The following is a 19660-nucleotide window of genomic DNA, read 5'->3' on the forward strand; positions in this document are numbered from 1 at the left end:
TTGTATGCGCATACAATGCAAAAGACCATACCAATACCGGTTTGTCTCCAGATGAGGTAGTGTACGGGCGAAAAATGCCATTAGTGAAGCTACAGAAAGGAAGGACCGCTGAATCTGTACATTAAGTCGCGAGGACAATTCGGGATGTTTGGAAACGGGTACAAAGGTGAATACAAAGGCTTTGGAAAGGCAGGGAAGACACGGTGTAGCGGAAAGGAAGTTTACTACAGTAAAGGGTAGGGCAATGGCTAACACTATCCAGCCCCTATACGGCTAAAGGGAAAATGAACAAGTTTGTCATGAGGTATCAAGGGCCATACCAAGTAGTTGAAACTACATCCCCCGTTAATGTTAAGCTTCAGCTGCTAACTAGAGCAACGATAGTACACATTGGGCAGTTGCGGCCATTTAAGGGATGTCCGGATGTGGTTCCACACATGTCACAGGAAGGGGAGAGGAGGAAAGAGTGGAGAGAGGTGTTAAATGCAGGGAAAACCAGGAAAATAGAGTACAGCATGATGTACCGTATGCTTTGCGATCCAGAAAGTAGTAGATTATTTGTAGTTTTTTGTTTTCTTGTTATGTGTCATTGGATTTGCGTAGATTACTTAGGCATTGTATTTCATATGTTGTATGTGTTTTCGAGTATTGTGAGCCTGCTGGGGATAGCAGGCTTTTTGAAGAGGGAGGAAGGGTGATGGAGATCCCTGTCCTCAGGTCAGTGAAAGGGGGAGCTTTGAGCAAGTTTGTAGAAGTAAAAACTGAGGAGGTATTGCTGGTCTCGGCAGTTAACAGCTGGTATGCCAAGATGGCAAGGGAGGAATTACGGAGCTGCCGTAGAGGGAAGGTAACAGTGTGTCCAGCCAGGGTGGTAATCACCAATACGGACATGTGCACGGTGCAGTTCTTTTTAGCCAGGAGGAAAGAAACAGACTGTCCAAGGGACATCAAGGAGCCAAAATTGAGCTGGCAATGTGTCGGGATGCGTTCGATTCTCTTTACTTACGAAAATTTGATAGTAGTAGCAAGTTGTTTTGAGCAGGGAGTATTTGCAGAAGCGAAACGTATAGAGCTCGAGGGGGGCGGAATTTTAATCAGTGGAACTGCGTGTAACATACTAGGACCAACCTTCCATCTGCCAGCGAAAGTTCCAGGAGTCACACAATTGAATGTTTTACAGCCCCAGTTGTACTAGCCTGAAGCAACTTTAGAGTTTTTTCCAAGGCAGAATCTGACTTGATAAATCAAACTCTGGAGCCAGGTCTGTTGAGATCCGTCAACCAGTTCATTTCAGAGCAAGAGGGGCGCATATCAGCCGAACAGCTTGTGTAGCATGTCGCTCAATATAGGGAAAGGCAACGACAAGCAATGATGGTTTTGAGCAACTCTGTGCCAAATTCCATCGCAGTCTTAACTTTGTTGTGTGTTGTTTTCATTCTGATCAGGCAGAGAACCAGTTCCAAAAGGGAACCGACAGTAGTCCAAATCCCAGTGGTTTGGATACCGAGGGCGTAAGACAGGTAGGTACGGGGTTGATCGAGCATTAAGTGGAGTGGTCGTCCAGTAAGGAATTTTTACGTTTTGTCTCATGTCATGTGTTTTAAGAGGACTACACCACATCTAAGTTTTCTAATAGTAGTAGTACATATGTCATAAGTACGTGCCAACCCAAACAAGGTTATGAGTGGTTAGGGGTCGACCCGGGCACTAGGTCTTTCCAAAGGGGGGAATAATGTAGCGGCACCATCGTTTAAGATAGGAAAAAGTTACATTCGGTTCAATATTTCAGAGCACACAAGTACAGTTAGGCGCGGGCCTGTTGACAGCAAGTTACGCTTACCAGCGGTTCTCAAGCAGAATGGAGGCCACAGGGCCATTGAATTGCTGAAAAGAGTAAATGCAGCGGTTTGCGTGGAGCAAGTTACAGGCAGAAGCAGCCCACTTGCCCAACCTAGGTGTTACGAGTACATGACTCAGAGCGGCGCATTGGCACAACAGCTCCACCAGCTACACGTAGCAGCAGATGGGGCATCAGTGTTCCAGTCTACGGCGGTATGCTGGTTCGACACTCTGAGGCCAACACAGGGTCTGTAGCCAGTCTGTGGCGGGCCACTCGACGGCTCGCTACTGCAGGCAGCCTTGTTGCCTCCCAACACAAGCCAGAGGCATACCGAGGTGAGGGCCGCAGATTTGGCAGTCGGATCGCCGGCGCTTGACGTCGCCTGCGACCTTAACCAGGACAGTGAAGAAGCACACGGCGGCTCCCGGCGAGTGGCGCTGAGGCAAAGGGACGGAGGGTGCTGAGTCGGCTGCTGGCGCATCCTGATGTCGTCGAAACACCGCGGCTGTACACGGCTGGCACGGTGCAGAACGTTGCACGGGTCGCTGAGGTAGCCATTCCACGCCAAGCTGTTTTGCTGACAGCGAAGTGGTGTCCTCTCGACATTGCAGGACCCTGTGATGCAGACAGGAGGGAATGCAGCACCTGGGAATGATAAAACACTTGAAGATCGTGGCCGAGTTTTAATACGGCGCATCCTGACAGTTTCCATCCATGTTCAACATTCCTCCACCGCATGCCAACACCTACATTTGGCCGTGACAGCTCCAATTCGAATCGCCGCCGTCATCTGCTTTTGTCTGTGTCTGCTGTTTACTGTCAGCCAAGTTCGCGAATTATTTGCCAGACGTCAAGATGCCACAGATATTATTTGTCACTGCCGTTAGTCGTTTGCCTGTCATGTAGTGCTATGACTTGCTGGGATATGAGATGAAATTTTAAGTGTGGGTAACAACTGATGTTCACGCACGTCAAGAAGACAAGATGGTTCCTATTTATTACAGACAAATTAAATGACACACGTTTTACCACTTTTGAGCATAACTATCCACTATGTTATAAATTTTTTTGCACTGCAGTGACAACAATAGTACACTTTCACTGAATTTAACTACCAAAGACTTGACTATGGAAAAGATGTAATAAAGCAGTTTCAAGGCGGGAAAAGACAGGGTTAAGTTTTGATCAACTCAAAAGATGCTACATCACTACAAAAGCTTGGCTACTGCGTATAAAAATGTCACTTACTTTTTGCTGTCTTGATAGTTGTACGCCTGGATACTGGCAATTTTTGGTATTTCCTATGTACTTTCTTCCGGATCGATTAAATGGTTTTTCCCACTTCTCTTCTTTGGATGAACTGTATGCACATGAAAAAATGAAACAGTTATTAGAACAAACATTGAAATTTTTTAAACACTTTCATGAAATGATTTTTGATCAGTCCTTGTTCGGGCACCAAGTGTAGTGCTATGAAAAACAAGTGTTGAAGATATGATGAAATGTTGTGTGTAACCTGGCAACAGAATCATAGATTGATTGTTTTGTCTTATTGTAACAAGTCACTGTAACGATTATTTCACTTGATAAATATTTTTTAAATACCTGACATTCTTTGGACATAGAGCAGCAGATTAATTTATTTGAGATTGGTAGGAAGCAACATTATCATTTCCACGTGTATTCATGACCGCAATGCAGTCATACCCAGATCAACACTAAGGGATCAAACGATTTACTGACTTTAAAAGAAAAACAACACTACACAATTAAAAAAAAATCATTCAGAAATGATAGGAAAAAGATAACGTTCCTCCTGGCTCAATGCTGCCTTTTGGTCCATCAGTGTGCTCGAAGTTCTGGAGATAAATTGATACAAAATGATTACCATTCAAGTAATGTGGAGATGGAGATACTTAAGGATAATTTGTCTAAATAAGCACATTTCATATATAACACGTTTTTTAATGCTACGTATTTTTTATAATAAGCGCAATTGCTGGTGCATATTAACAAAAGCTTTGCACATAACAGGCAATACTTGGGATTAATATCCTCTTGATGGTGCCTGCTCACAATTAATTACATAAACATATATGTTGTCTGATTGAGAAGAGTATTAGCACATTTACAGAATATTTTCACAGATTGTAAAACATAGATTGTGGAATGCAGCAAATCTGTGTCCGACTTTCATGGAATAGAAACAGTAAAAGGTGAAGTGCACAAAGCCTCATTTGTCTTGAAACAACAGAATTATTTTAATATCATTAATCGATAAGTGTACATAGAGATTTACAGCCGCCGCACAGGAGCGGCAAAGTTAAAGGATAATAGATTCTGTCACTGCTACGTGACGGTTCATTTCTTTGACATTACAATTGTTTGATAACTTCAGGCCATCAGGCGTTTACTATTGAGTGTACACTAATGTTTGTGAGGCGAAAATTACCAATATTACAATTTATTTTTGTAATAGTAGAACATGCCACGAATACAGGCAATAAATCCTACAGATGATTCATATAATTCATGCACTATTTTAGTGTGAATATTTACAATTTGTAGTTTCAGATTTACTCTATTACATCTCTGGAGTATGCCTTTCCAAACTGTCATAATGAATACTTTCCAGTACTTCATTGTACATAAATGCCTAATCTGTGAACCATATGATACTATACTATACTATACTATAAATATTTCCAGAATGAGATTTTCACTCTGCAGTCGAGTGTGCGCTGATATGAAACTTCCTGGCTGATTAAAACTGTGTGCACCGACCGAGACTAGAACTCGGGAGCTTTGCCTTTCACGGGCAAGTGCTCTACCATCTGAGCTAACGAAGCGCGACTCAGGCCCGGTCCTCACAGCTTTACTTCTGCCAGTATCTCATCTCCTACCTTCCAAACTTTACAGAAGCTCTCCTCACAGGATTATTTCATCACAGATTGTTGAAGAAAGATAACTTGTATGTCCCTGCCCAGGATATCCATACCGTTCAGTGTGCTCTGCGAGAAAAGGATCAAACTCGGCTAAAAGTTCAAAAGACATCATATATTGACCATTATGTAATAAATGGAATCTTTCAATGTGTCTACGTATGGGAAATCCATGACTTGTTAGCTGCTTCACTACTGCAAACACCCTTTTCAACACACTGCGCCAGTAATTTTTTGTGTCTCAACATATAACTTGAAATGGTTATCTATTGTTCCAAGTGACTTGTTTCGTGTTAAGAGTGATAACTCAGAATTTTTGTGTTCAAATGAATTCTCATGATGAGATAAAATAATGGAAATATTTTTCCAATCTACAATACCAAGAGATAGCAGCACTGATCCTACAGGAGTATGTTAGAAAACCACGCAAAGTTGATTCACCATTTAAATGTTTACGGGTGAATACATTTTTGTTTAAATTTCTGGCTTTATCGCCTATTGATCTTCTTGAATTAGAAAAATCACCGTTACAATTTTGATTAATGCAACGTTGTAAGATAATGTCGATTGTTGATTCATTGACACATCATTATGCAGTATCATCACTAATGATGTTACTTCTTTCTGTAATGTCTGACTCGACATTTAGTTTTTCGTGAAACTCGATATCAGGAACAATTTGCTTTACTTCATTTTTAACTAGTTTCGTCTGTATTAACTTCTTTTACAATAGTTTTAGTACCAGAAATATCACCAGTACTACTTGCAATCGAAACAGCAACATTTTTTGCAAATAATTAATCTAGGATACACAGGATAATTGAAATGGCCTGGAAGTCAAGACAGGTTCCATCAGACTGGACAAAAGCAGTAATCACACCAATCTTTAAACATGGAAACAGAAAAGATTGTAACAACTACAGAGGTATCTCTTTAATCAGCGTTGTGGGTAAAATCTTATCAGGTATTGTTGAAAGGAAAGTGCGAGTATTAGTTGAGGACCAACTGGATGAAAATCAGTGTGGGTTTAGGCGTCTTAGAGGTTGTCAGGACGTTTATAGATCTAGAAAAGGCATATGACTGGGTTCCTAGGAGAATGTTATTGTCTGTTCCACGAGATTATGGAATAGGAGACAAACTTTTGCAAGCAATTAAAGGTCTTTACATGGATAGTCAGGCAGCAGTTAGAATTGACGGTAAATTGAGTTCATGGTTCAGAGTAGTTTCAGGGGTAAGACAAGGCTGCAACCTGTCTCCACTGTTGTTCATATTATTTATGGATCATATGTTGAAAACAATAGACTGGCTGGGTGAGATCATGATATGTGAACACAAAATAAGCAGTCTTGCATATGCGGATGACTTAGTTGTGATGGCAGATTCGATTGAAAGTTTGCAAAGTAATATTTCAGAGCTAGATCAGAAATGTAAGGACTATGGTATGAAGATTAGCATCTCCAAAACGAAAGTAATGTCAGTGGGAAAGAAATATAAACGGATTGAGTGCCAAATAGGAGGAACAAAGTTAGAACAGGTGGACAGTTTCAAGTACTTGGATGCATATTCTCACAGGATGGCAACATAGTGAAAGAACTGGAAGCGAGGTGTAGCAAAGCTAATGGAGTGAGCTCTCAGCTACGATCTACTCTCTTCTGCAAGAAGGAAGTCAGTACCAAGACTAAGTTATCCGTGCACCGTTCAATCTTTCGACCAACTTTGTTGTATGGGGGCGAAAGCTAGGTGGATTCAGGTTACCTTATCAACAAGGTTGAGGTTAAGGATATGAAAGTAGCTAGGATGATTGCAGGTACTAGTATATGGGAACAATGGCAGGAGGGTGTCCACGACGAGGAAATCAAAGAAAACCTGGGAATGAACTCTATAGATGTAGCAGTCAGGGCGAAAAGGCTTAGATGGTGGGGTCATGTTACACGCATGGGAGGAGCAAGGTTACCCAAGAGACTCATAGGTTCAGCAGTAGAGGTTAGGAGGAGTCGGGGCAGACCAAGGAGAAGGTACCTGGATTCGGTTAAGAATGACTTTGAAGTAACAGGTTTAACATCGGAAGAAGCACCAATGTTAGCACTGAATAGGGGATCATGGAGGAATTTTATAAGGGGGCTATGCTCCAGACTGAACGCTGAAAGGCATAATCAGTCTTAAATGATGACGATGATGATGATGATGATCCTGTTGCAACAAAAACACCATTGTTTTAATGATTGCCCCTCCAATCCCTGTATCATGTCTCTGGCACTATCTCCCCTATTTCATGATCCTGAGCCTCCCTTCTTTGAACATTTTCTGTTATCCGTTAGCCCCACTGATGCGGATTCCACACCGCACATCAATGCTCCAGTATAGATCAGACAATCAAAAGGAGAAAACATGAAAATGAAGCATACAAAAGGGAATACAATTGTCTCATACATGAGACTGACAGTTAGTTCAAAATGGCTAAGCAGGAATGACTAGAACACGTGTAAGGATTTAAAAGCATAGTTCACCAGGTGAAACATAGATACCATCTGCATGGGAAGTAAAGAGGGCTCTGGAGAAAAGAGAAGCAGCTGTACAAACAGTGGAGGATCACATACAGGCCCACAAGGCATGGGCCTAGGGGCGGCATCTCAAGGGGGGGGGGGGGCATTTTTTCACTCTACTCATTTTAACCTTTTACATTTTAAAATAACTTTGCTTAAAAACCACAATTTTTTTAAAAATATTGTTGAACAACTTGCCTGTTTAAATAAGCCTTAAGAAAGAAATTCGACAATACAAGCTTGGAAAAAATACATAGTTTACTTGGTGACTGAATAGAAATTTAGCGCTGGATTTGTCTGATATCCTCTTCATGATTGTTCAAAATATTTTGCAGTAAGCTGTCAGGCTGGCAATCCACAATATAATGTTTGAAACGTTATTATTTCGAGAATGTTGTCGGTTCCTACTTAACCCTACCATATTTTCCCCGTGAAAATACTGGGATCCCAGAAAAGCTGTGATAAACTAATCAGCAGTTCCTTAAATACTGTAACGTGTGGGCCTTAGTATGTAAAACCCGACTCTACTTAAATTTCTTGCAGAAATTACGAGGAAGTATCAAGTCAACCCTCTCATTATTGTAATTAATGTGAAAGCTCTGTGGTCGTCAATATCTGAGCTTTGGTTTAGTGACACATGTTTAATGTCTATCTTCTGGTGTCTTCCCAGACTTCCTTAGACTGGAGCACAGGGTACCAATATATAAGAAGGGGGATCCATGCGAGGCGTCCAGCTTCAGACCAATCTCAGTGGTACCAGTACTAGCCAAAGTTACTGAGTCTGTGATGCACTGCCAGATATTGAATAACTCTGAGGAAAATAACTTATTCCAAAACACGCAGCACAGATTCCACAAAGGGAGATCAACAGTGATAGCCACACTGGACTTATTAAAAATGAGAGTTTTGAAGAGAGAGTGTGGCACTGACACTCTGAGACCTCAGCAAAGCCTTTGACTGCATCTCACACACAACACTAATAGCCAAGTTAAGATACTATGGTGTTGGAGGTGTTGTTCTATCAACACTCCAATCTTATTTGGAAAACCGAAAGCAGGTAGTATCAGTGCACAGAGAAACGTCTCTTGAACAAAAATTGGAACATGGAGTTCCCCAAGGATCAGTCTTAGGACCTCTCCTATTTCTCATATATGTCAATGATACAAGCTGTAATAGTCCAATGTTGCAGTTTCCAGATGACACTACCCTTATTGCCAAAGGACATACAGCTGCAGAAGCTCTTGGTTCATCAAATTTGATGTTTGAAGAAATAAAAGAATGGTTCATCATAAATAAAATGAAGATCAATGAAGAAAAAACCCAACATTTCATATGCATTCTAACCAACATTGAAGAGCAAGAAAACATAGAGACTGTCAGACTACTGGGCTTCAAGATTGACAGCAAATTCTCCATGAATGATCACACTGCATATGTATGCACCCAAACCTCGTGTGATATATCTCCTGAGGAAGCTGAAGAGGGTAATAACTGACCAGTTTCTCACAATAGTCTACCATGTACTCTTCCACAGCCACATTACCTATAGACTGTTGTTGTGGGGACACTCCTCAGGCTTTCCAACTCGAACCAGCAACATTTTTTGCAAAAAATTAATCTGCTCTGCTAAGTGTTTTTAGAACACTGGCTTCTCGTTCTCGCCTTTCCTTTGATGATTTTGCACATTTGCTTTTTTCACTGTTATTCATGTTAAGGCACTTACAAAATTGCCAACCAACAGTGAAAACAAAAGAAAAAAATGTAAAAGGAAAGAAAGAAAGACTGTATCCAGTTCCAATCATACTACACCGCACATGAGCACAAAGCTTTTTACTTTAAACACGGCACACGAGCACAAAGATTTTTCCTTTAAAGACGGAGCGATGAACGGACCAACTCGGATTACTTGACATAACTGTGCTACGAAAGAACGTCAATGCAGAATAATTTAATTTCATTGTCACCTGTTTCTCTGTTGTCAGTGAACAGTAGAAGCCCACCTGCCGGCTGGAATTAGTTTCGTAAAGAAAACGGGACAGTTGTTGTGGGGACACTCCGCAGGCTGCAAAGATGTGTTGCTATCGCAAAAAAAAAAAAGCCATCAGGATCATATCCTCTAGCAAAAGAATGGACCACTGTAAGTCTATTTTCACCAGGCTAGGCATAATGACTGTTTTTAGCCAATACGTGTTATTCTGCCTCATTTATATAAAATAAAATCAAAGGAATTTTAACATAAGACAAGAAATACATAATCAAGACACGCTCTGTAAGAGGAACATTGAAGTGCCAAGGCGTAGCCTATCAAGCACACAAGACAGCTTTCCAACAGTCGCCCTAAAAATGTACAATCAACTGCCTCCAGAAGTGAAATCCCTGCCACCTGAATTATTTCAGAGAAAAACTGCTCAGGACTTGAAACAACATCCACTATATTCCTTGGATGAGTTTTTCCTGTGTAGCCATTTAAGACCCGATGTTCCACTGTATTTGATGACTTCCGACTTAATTTCATCCACCCCAGGTGCTTTATTGCACTGCAATCTATTGACCATTTTCTCCACTTCCTCAAATGTGATTTTATTTCCATCCTCATTCCTATCCCATTCTACCTCGAAATCTGAAACATTGCTGATCGTATTTTCACCTACATTGAGCAACTCTTCAAAATATTCCTTCCATCTGCCCAAGGCATCCACAGGATTCACCAGCAGTTTTCCTGACCTGTCCAAAATACTTGTCATTTCCTTCTTACCTCCCTTTCGAAGACTGCTAATTACACTCCAGAATAGTTTTCCAGCAGCTTGACCCATAGTCTCCAGCCTGTTTCCAAAGTGTTCCCAAGATTTCTTCTTGGATGCTGCATTTATCTGTTTGGCTTTGTTTCTTTCTTCAACGTAACTTTCTCTGTCTACCTGAGTTCTAGTATGTAGCCATTTTTGATACGCCTTTCTTTTCCTTTTACAGGCTGCTGCCTTGACTGTGTCATTCCACCAAGCTGTTTGCTTCATCCTACCTTCACACACTACTGTTCCAAGACATTCTTTAGCCACTTCTAGTACTGTGTCCCTGTACCTTGTCCATTCCTTTTCCAATGACTGTAATTGACTACATTCTGTACCTTTCTGAGATTGCTGTTATGTACTTGAGCCTGATTTCCTTATCCTGAAGTTTCTCCACTCTTATCCTCCTACATATGGACCTGACCACCTGCACTTTCGGCCTCACAATCCCAATTTCACTGCAGATTAAATAATGATCAGTGTCATCAAAGAATCCCCTGAATACACGTGTGTCCCTCACAGCCTTCCTGAATTTCTGATCTGTTATTATATAGTCAATGACAGATCTGGTTCCCCTGCCTTCCCAAGTATACCGGTGAATGTTCTTATGTTTATAAAAAGTAATTTGTGATTACTAAGCCCATACTGGCACAGTAATCCAAGAGTTGTTTCCCATTCCTGTTGACCTCCATATCCTCTCCAAATTCACCTATAACCTTTTGATACCCTTCTGTTCGATTTCCAATCATGGCATTAAAATCACCCATGAGCAGAACACTGTCCTTGTCCTTTACTCTAACAACTACATCAGTGAGTGCCTCATAAAAACTATCCATCTTATCTTGATCTGCCCCTTCACAATGCGAATATACTGACGCAATCCTAATTTTCTTGCTAGACACTGTCAAATCTGTCCACATCAGTAGTTCGTTTACATACCTTACTGCAACTACGCTGGGTTCCATTTCTTTCCTGATGTAAATCCCTACACCCCATTGTGCTATTCCTGCTTTGACTCCTGACAGGTAGACCTTGTATTCTCCCACTTCCTCTTCTTTCTCACCCCTTACCCGAATGTCACCAACAGGATCTTCTCATGAAATATCAATCCCCAGTTTTTTCCTCCAATTGCAAAAACTTTCTGTTGGCACCCATTTACATAGGGAGAAATAATCATCACGATAAATAGGAGAAATCAGGGTGCGTACAGACAAATTTAAGTTCTAGCTTCTCTGTGCACCGTTCGAAAGAGAGAAAGAGAGAAGGAGAGAGAGAGAGAGAGAGAGAGAGAGAGAGAGAGAGAGAGAGACCTGATACAGATGACCCCTAGCACCATGCTGGTCAGAGCAGGTATGGACTTCGAGTCCTCCAATATAGAGCTCAGCAACTACTTGTGTCCTTTCAGTTTTCCTGAACTGTACTCTTAGTACAGTAACTGGTGGGGAGTAAATACTTCTTTGTCCTTTTTTTGCTGCCTTTGCTCATTGTTTCATCTGATGGAGTGACCTTTTTTGCATAAAGGGATCCATCACTTCATTTTGCTGCATAAACTTTAAAGCGACCAAGGCAGCTGGATTCGATAATAAGTGTCATATACTGATCTGCAATGACCACTCAGTAGCACATCTGCAACTTTCTTTTTGCAACACCAAGGACACCAGCAGATGGTAGATAAGATTGCCTCATAATACGGAATTAGTGGCAGATTTTATCAGATCTGGTACTGTCTGTTAAGATCAATAATGTTCTTATAACCAGGAACACTGTGAATGCAACTTTTGCTTTGGGGTATGTTGCCAAAGAAGCAGAGTTCCCTTATGTTTTTGGAGACCATGTTCTCAGTGTTATAGTATAGAAAGGCACATACTTTATTACGATCTTTCTTACCTTGACATTCATGACGACGACGACGACAACAACAACAACAACAACAACAACAACAACAACACACATCTTCATTATGTGGTGTATCTCAAAATTAAAAACCCACAATGGCCCAAAGGAGGGAGAGGGGAAGAAAAAAAAAGACAAAAAAGTCTTCACTAGGAAGTCTGGAAGTGGGAGGTTCTGTATCTAATCAATAGACATAGCCAAACAATCATCATTGTCTTTGCAAATTTAGGCTTCTTTTTTCATTGGAATGTTAAACTTACAAACCCATCTTTCAAGGATAAACATTATTTGTAATACCTCTCAGTAAAAGCCTTTGTATCATTCCACTGTATGCAATGTATGGCTCAAATAAACAAAAACTAACAAAATATGCATTTCAGTTTTTGAGGAGTTATCATATTTTAGTAATAAGTGATTCAGTTCATAGTGAGGGTCCTAGAAGGATGTGTTCAATGGTAGTTGCCGACATTTGTGGCCTGGAATTGGCAGACACTATATACCCGAAAAAAGGTCGTTTAGTTCTATCATCTTAGGGCTGACGCAATATACATAAAGAATGTATTGCTTCTGGCCAACCCCTTCACTGAATCTACCACAATTCCATAAAATGGATAAAATGTCTGCTTGTGTGTGTGTGTGTGTGTGTGTGTGTGTGCGCGTGTGTGTGCGTGCGTGCGCTCATTGCTAAATAATGAAATAAAGTACTTATTTCAAAATAAAAGAACAGCCTGAGCAGGAATATAACTTCCTTTAAGTCCACGATTTGTGCTCAGATTGTGTAGTTGGTGATGCACTGTTCAGGAAATGCAGGGATCTAGGTCTGGGTGTCATTCCAGTGTACAGTTTTAAGTTGGTAAGTTACATACAGCTGTGAAATAAGTTTTTATCATTGGTTTTTCTTTTAATAAAAATATTTGCAAAGGACTTAAAACTATTTTCATAAATTATAACATGAAAATGTGAATGTGTTCATCAGCAGGCGTTATTTTAAGTTCATACACCCACTGTAACAAAAGGTTTTTGACAATACCAGCTTATACACAATTTATTTTATTTTACTTGAACAGCTTATCACATTAATAACATGTAAAGACATTACAGAAGGAGAAGCAAGGAAAAAATTAACATGAACAACAAAATGGATTTATATGTAACACATTGAGTATTATCAGTATTACAAGTCACTTTTTATGACAAATTCTTGATTAAATGCTGCCAAATCCAAAGAATTGAAATTTCATCAATGCTGGATGAACAGGATATGACTGGATGAAATTTTTTATGATGTGATTAGTTATCTGGCTTTTCTAATAAAATAATAAGCCATTTCTAACAATAATTTTAAAAAATCCATGCCACATTTTGTATGAAAATTGCCCTAATGAAATAAGGAAACTACCAGTTGATATCCCATCTCTTTTGAAACACAATCCCATGGTGAAAAAATTTAACAAATGGTTGAAGCACACCTAATATATCAAAGCGTACTTCAGTCTGACATCTAGGCAATATACTGACTTAGGGAAACATTTGAATAAGAATAAGAAATGTTCCAACAAAGTTTTCAACAGGAGGTCTCGGATTTTGGCTTAAATTTACAATCATATTCATCTTCAATGAACTCTTTCTCTCCGCTTAACTACTTGGACACATTTTCCGTAACAGAGTAACATTCTGGATGATATTTTGCCTCATGAGCAATTAGACTGTTCTTAAAAAGAAACATTTCTCCACATGATGAACATGGAAAGGCTTTTTCATCCGATTCTTCACAGTTAAAATCAAAATGAAAACCACATGGTTCCAAACTAAAATCTTTAACATCAGACAAATGGGATGCAAAACTATCTATTTCATTTGTTTCAGCTGATTCCACAAGTGAGATATTATTGGTTGTTTCAATCGGCAGTTGGCTGTTGGCATTCTCTGGTACTGCAGTGACGGCACAGACTGCCGCCATTTCTTCGTCAGTAGAAGTGGCTGACCCACTGAAGGTCTCCCTGACAGATACTTCTCCAGAACCCCTACAAAAAAAGGTATCTGTCAATAGTGGTTTCTTTCTTACTACAATATATAAGTTCAACAATTTATCAGAATCAACATTACTTACAGGGAGACTGGTTTCGGAAGTATTTTGCGCAATATTTTAGCCTGCAGTGATGGCTGATTTAACTTATCTGTAATCATACAAAAAAAAAAAAAATAAATAAATAAATAAATAAAATTTAATTCCAAATGTGTTTCATACTGTAGATTCCCACATGAAGGAAACCTTGTTAGATGAGTCAACCTATCATATATATTCTGATAATGGAAACTCAATGATTAAAACAACAAACAACTTAATAAAATGTTTACAAGCAACTCCTTCACCTGCAGATGTATAATGGGAGGCATAGTATAACTTCCTGATCTTTTTATGATCTTTCAGATCTCTCATAGTATAACTTCCTGATCTTTTTATGATCTTTCAGATCTCTCTCTCTCTCTCTCTCTCCTCCGTATGCATATGCGCGCGTGCACACACACACACACACACACACACACACACACACACACACACACACAGCCCTGGCACTCCATTTCAACTGTCTGAGAACTGTTTGACATCTTCTCTTCATTTGGTTGTAGGAGTTAATGATGCGAGACACAACTGGCATCCAAATTCATTAAGACACAGAAGAAGAAATGATGATTGTGCAGAGCAGCTCGCAGAACTGGATGAAAATAGTACCCGTAATGTCCCCTGCAGGGAGACAAATATGGGACCTTCCGTATGTGTGTGACATGGGCAATGACTGTGCTGCCGAGCATTGCTGTAGCTCGTAGCTAAAACCTGAATTAAATTTCTGTAAAGTGCTGCATCACACTTGTAATTCGAGACTCTTGCTTCTCTCGCTTTGATTTAATGGTGACCAGTGGTGGATTCCCAAGAAACAACCAAAGATGATGACTTCTCTTCAGGTAACTTTTATTCTGGAACAACTGTTGACTGCTTTTTCTTCAACAGGCTTTGTACCATTAGTTTACAGAAGGGTACAAAAAAATAGTACTGCAATGCTGTCACTGATTATGTCAAATTTTAAAGTGAAAGGTCTATTCAAAAAATTCTGGAACATTCATAATTTCGAGCCAATGGTGTGTTGGAGTGAAATGCTGTTGGCATTCCTGCACATGTCTGTGTTTAATGTGTAACTACTGGCTGCCACGTACTGCCAGGTACTCCATATCAGTGACCTCAGTAGTCATTAGACATTGTGAGAGAGCAGAATGGGACACCTCCGCAGAACTCACGGATTTTGAACGTGGTCAGCTGATTGGGTGTCACTTGTATCATATGTCTGTGTGCGAGATTTCCACCCTTCTAAACATCCCTAGGTCCACTGTTTCTGATGTGATAGTGTAGGGGAAATGGGAAGGGATACACACACCACAGAAGTGTCCAGGCCGACCTTGTCTGTTGACTGACAGAGACCGCCAACAGTTGAAGATGGTCATAATGTGTAACGGGCACACATCTATCCAGATTATCACACAGGAATTCCAAACTGCATCAGGATCCACTGCAAGTAGGCGAGTGGTGAAAACCTTGGCTTTCATGGTCGACCAGCTGCTCATAAGCCACACATCACGCTGGTAAATGCCAAATGATGCCTTACTTGGTGTAAGGAGCATAAACATTGGATGACTGAACAGTGGAAAAATGTTGTGTGGAGTGACGAATCACGGTACACAATGTGGCAATCCAATGGCAGGGTGTGGGTATGGTGAATGCTCAGTGAACATCATCTGCCAGCGTGTGTAATGCCAACAGTACAATTCGGAGGTGGTGGTGTTATGGTGTGATCGTGTTTTTTGTGGAGGGGGCTTGCATCCCTTGTTGTTTTGTGTGGCACTATCACAGCACAGGCTTACACTGACGTCTTAAGCACTTTCTTGCCTCCCACTGTTAAAGAGCAATTTGGAGATGGCGATTGCATCTTTCAACCTGTTCATAATGTACAGCCTGTGGCAGAATGGTTACATGACAAATCCCTGTAATGAAATGGCATGCACAGAGTTCTGACCTGAATCATATATAACACCACTGGGATGTTTTGGAATGCTGACTTCATGCCAGGCCTCACTGACTGACATTGATACCTCTCCTCAGTGCAGCACTCCAGGGGCTGCCATTCCCCAAGAAACCTTCCAGCACCTGATTGAATGTATGCCTGCAAGAGTGGAAGCTGGCATCAAGGTTATGTGTGGGCCAGCATCATATTGAATTCCAGCGTTACTGATGGAGGGCTCCACAAACTTTTAAGTCATTTTCAGCCAGGTATCTGGATATGGTACTTTTGATCACATAGTGTAGCAAAGCTATTATGACTGGAATATAGAAATTAATATTGAACACTATTTTACATTCCACTGAACATTAAGATGAAATGTAGTTCATAAAGAAATAAATAGTGTATGAAAACAGCATGATGTAGCAAGCTGAATGAATCCTATGTTCTGTATATGCATGATAATTAAGAAGATCTAAAAGTATGTAAAATATCTAAAAGGTTTCCAGTTGAATAGTGAAAAGTTAAATTCACAGATGGCAGCTTGGATTTACACTCCATATTACAGACTTACTGTCAAGTCAAGATTTTGAGGTAACTTGTCTCCTCCTTGTGTAAAAGATATTACTTCCACCAGTAACTAGCATTTGTACTTAGGGTATTTGTCGCCAGTATCATGACAGTCAAAATTCTTCTGGGTGCTGTACTGCATCACTGTACAAAATACTTTTAATTAAAAACTACAAAACTGACTTTTCGATCATATTACAGAGGCCTTGCTCAGGCAAGACTGGATAAATGCTGATTTGGCTGTTAGCATAAGAAGAGTTTGTAGTTTTGCAAGCTGCAGTTTGCAGTAATGATGTTGGAGCTAGACAGGAAGACTAAATTACATATAAGACTTCCAAATCATTAATAAGATCTGTAAGTCTGATAGCTTCAGTCTAGCTTTCTCCAGCAGCTTCAAGGCTTTGGAGATCACAGATAAAAGCATTCATTCATTACAAGAAGTTCAGAATCAGTGTGATAGTACAGGGCATAAAGTGCAAGGTAAGTAAGGGAAGAAAAAGTTTAAGATGGCCAAGGTCTTATTGCTGGGTAGTAATACAGAGAGGGGAGTGCCATAACTGGCACATAAAATTTTGGGAAGTAATTACTAAGTAATTGATATTATTAAGCCAAGTGAAGGGTCCAGCAATGTCACCTGTGGTTTAGGACCTTTGAAGAAGGGTCTTGGAAGAAGAGATAACATAATAACAGTAGGACGTGCAGGTAACAGTTTACACTGTAGCCTTAATTATACAACTGAGGATGATATGCTAGTGGGAAGATTATGTTAGTCTTTGAGAGTTTGACAACATCTGAGGAATGCACTAATGCAAAGCTTGAAAAATTGCTCAGGGCAGAGAGAGACCTTCATATATCAGTGTGACTGATGCATCACCCCTCACTAGATCACATTGTATAAGTCATTGTGCGCACCTGAATGCATCTGATACGAAGCTATTTGCGCGACTGACTGCCTAATGCATCCAGTGTGACCAACACAGTGTCCCTCTTATCCTACTGCTTTTGAATGTGTCACATAGAATTTTTTCAGAATTATTCTTCTTACAAAGAACTGTAGAATAAATATAGTGACAGAAAGAAAAAAAAAGAAAAACAACTTACTAAATGTTAATTTTCTGTCATGTAGTACTGATTAGGGGCATGTAGAGTCAATAATGTCCAGTTATGGATTATTTTTAACAGTAAAATTCTGTACAAGGCGTGAAGGACATGGTACAACTGTCACTGACAATTTGTTTTCGGATCCAACAACCAGTAGAGATGTAGCAGTCAGACCAGTAATCAATGACTTATTTGACCATGCTGGACAAATGTTAACACTAAAATATGCTGTCCAGTTAGGTATAGATCACAAAAGAAGAATATAGTATTACAGAATCATAAACATGAAATGAATACCATGTTTAGATAGAGTTTGCAGAAAGAATACTATGTAGAAATTTATAGAGCAACAATGTAGGCAGAAAATTTAACTTTTTGTCTTTGTTTTCTTCAAGAACAAACAAGGCTAAAATAAAACAGAATCAAGTATAAGAGATGCATAAATCCTTAGATTAAAGGTTGTGGTGCTAGGAAGAAAGAGATCTATCTAATTCAGCAGACAAACTGTACTCAGGAGTTCAAACTCCAGTACCATGTGTCTCATAAAACCTTACAATTTCTTTAAGTCCATGTCCTAGGCTCAAATAAATAAATGAAACTCTGAGCAAAAACAATCTAGAAAACTAAAACAAAAAAACATAGTGACCCAAATGAAACAAACCCCAGAATATTGCTCTGGCAGAAATGGCCACCAAATTCAATATTACTTATTCACAGTGGATTGAAATACTGCACTCACAATAAACAACCAAATGCAGGGCATTAGATGTATCTGTCAAGACAATGCATAAACCATTAACAGACATTAGTTTAAGAAATATAATGTATATGCAGATTAGAAAATTAATCATGTAATTAAAAGATACTAAATCTGCTGGCCATGATGGTGTTTATAGAAGAATATTAAGATGTTCTGTCGACTTGGTATGATCTTAATATTCCTTGTAATCAATCAGTGACCATGGGCACATTTTTTATCTGCAATACTAGATACACGCAAACCATGCCTAAAATTACAGACCTGTTGTTGTTGTTGTTGTGGTCTTCAGTCCAGAGACTCGTTTGATGCAGCTCTCCATGCTGTTTTATCCTGTGCAAGCTTCTGCATCTCCCAGTACCTACTGCAACTTAAATCCTTCCGAATCTGCTTAGTGTATTCACCTCTTGGTCTACCCCTGCGATTTTTACCCTCCACGCTGCCCTCCAATACTAAATTTGTCATCCCTTGATGCCTCAGAATGTGTCCTACCAACCGATCCCTTCTTCTAGTCATGTTGTGCCGCAAATATCTCCTCTCCCCAATTCTATTCAATACCTCCTCATTAGCTATGTGATCTACCCATCTAATCTTCAGCATTCTTCTGTAGGGCCACATTTCGAAAGCTTCTATTCTCTTCTTGTCCAAACTATTTATCATCCATGTTTCACTTCCATATATGGCTACACTCCATACAAGTACTTTCAGAAACGACTTCCTGACACTTAAATCTATACTCGATGTTAACAAATTTCTCTTCTTCAGAAACTTTTTCCTTGCCATTGCCAATCTACATTTGACCATCATCAGTTATTTTGCTGCCCAAATCGCTAAACTCATCTACTACTTTAAGCATCTCATTTCCTAATCTAATTCCCTCAGCATCACCCGACTCAATTCGAATACATTCCATTATCCTCATTTTGTTTTTGTTGATTTTCCTCTTATATCCTCCTTTCAACTGCTATGCCAGGTCCTTTGTTGTCTCTGACAGAATTACAATGCCATCGGCAAACCTCAAAGTTTTTATTTCTTCTCCGTGGATTTTAATTCCTACTCCAAATTTTTCTTTTGTTTTCTTTACTATTTGCTCAATATACAAACTGAATAACATCGGGGAGAGGCTACAACCCTGCCCGCCCTACTACCTTCCCAACCACTGCTTCCCTTTCATGCCCC

General features: G+C 39.9%; 1 protein-coding gene across 9 annotated transcripts in view; it reads right to left on the reverse strand.

Annotated features, from left to right (window-relative positions):
- Positions 1-12877: 12877 nt before the first annotated feature.
- The window catches only part of LOC126268177 (uncharacterized), a 59496-nt gene continuing 52713 nt past the window's right edge, over positions 12878-19660 (reverse strand). For all 9 annotated transcript variants that reach the window (XM_049973780.1, XM_049973775.1, XM_049973774.1 and 6 more), the window contains 2 exons: positions 14112-14178; positions 12878-14025 (listed from right to left, as the gene is read on the reverse strand). In XM_049973780.1, coding sequence (XP_049829737.1) covers positions 13641-14025; positions 14112-14178 — 452 coding nt within the window. In that variant the 3' untranslated portion in view covers positions 12878-13640. The remainder of the gene's footprint in view (positions 14026-14111; positions 14179-19660) is intronic.

Source organism: Schistocerca gregaria, chromosome 4 (assembly GCF_023897955.1).
Source record: "Schistocerca gregaria isolate iqSchGreg1 chromosome 4, iqSchGreg1.2, whole genome shotgun sequence".
In the NCBI taxonomy this organism is placed as follows: domain Eukaryota; kingdom Metazoa; phylum Arthropoda; class Insecta; order Orthoptera; family Acrididae; genus Schistocerca; species Schistocerca gregaria.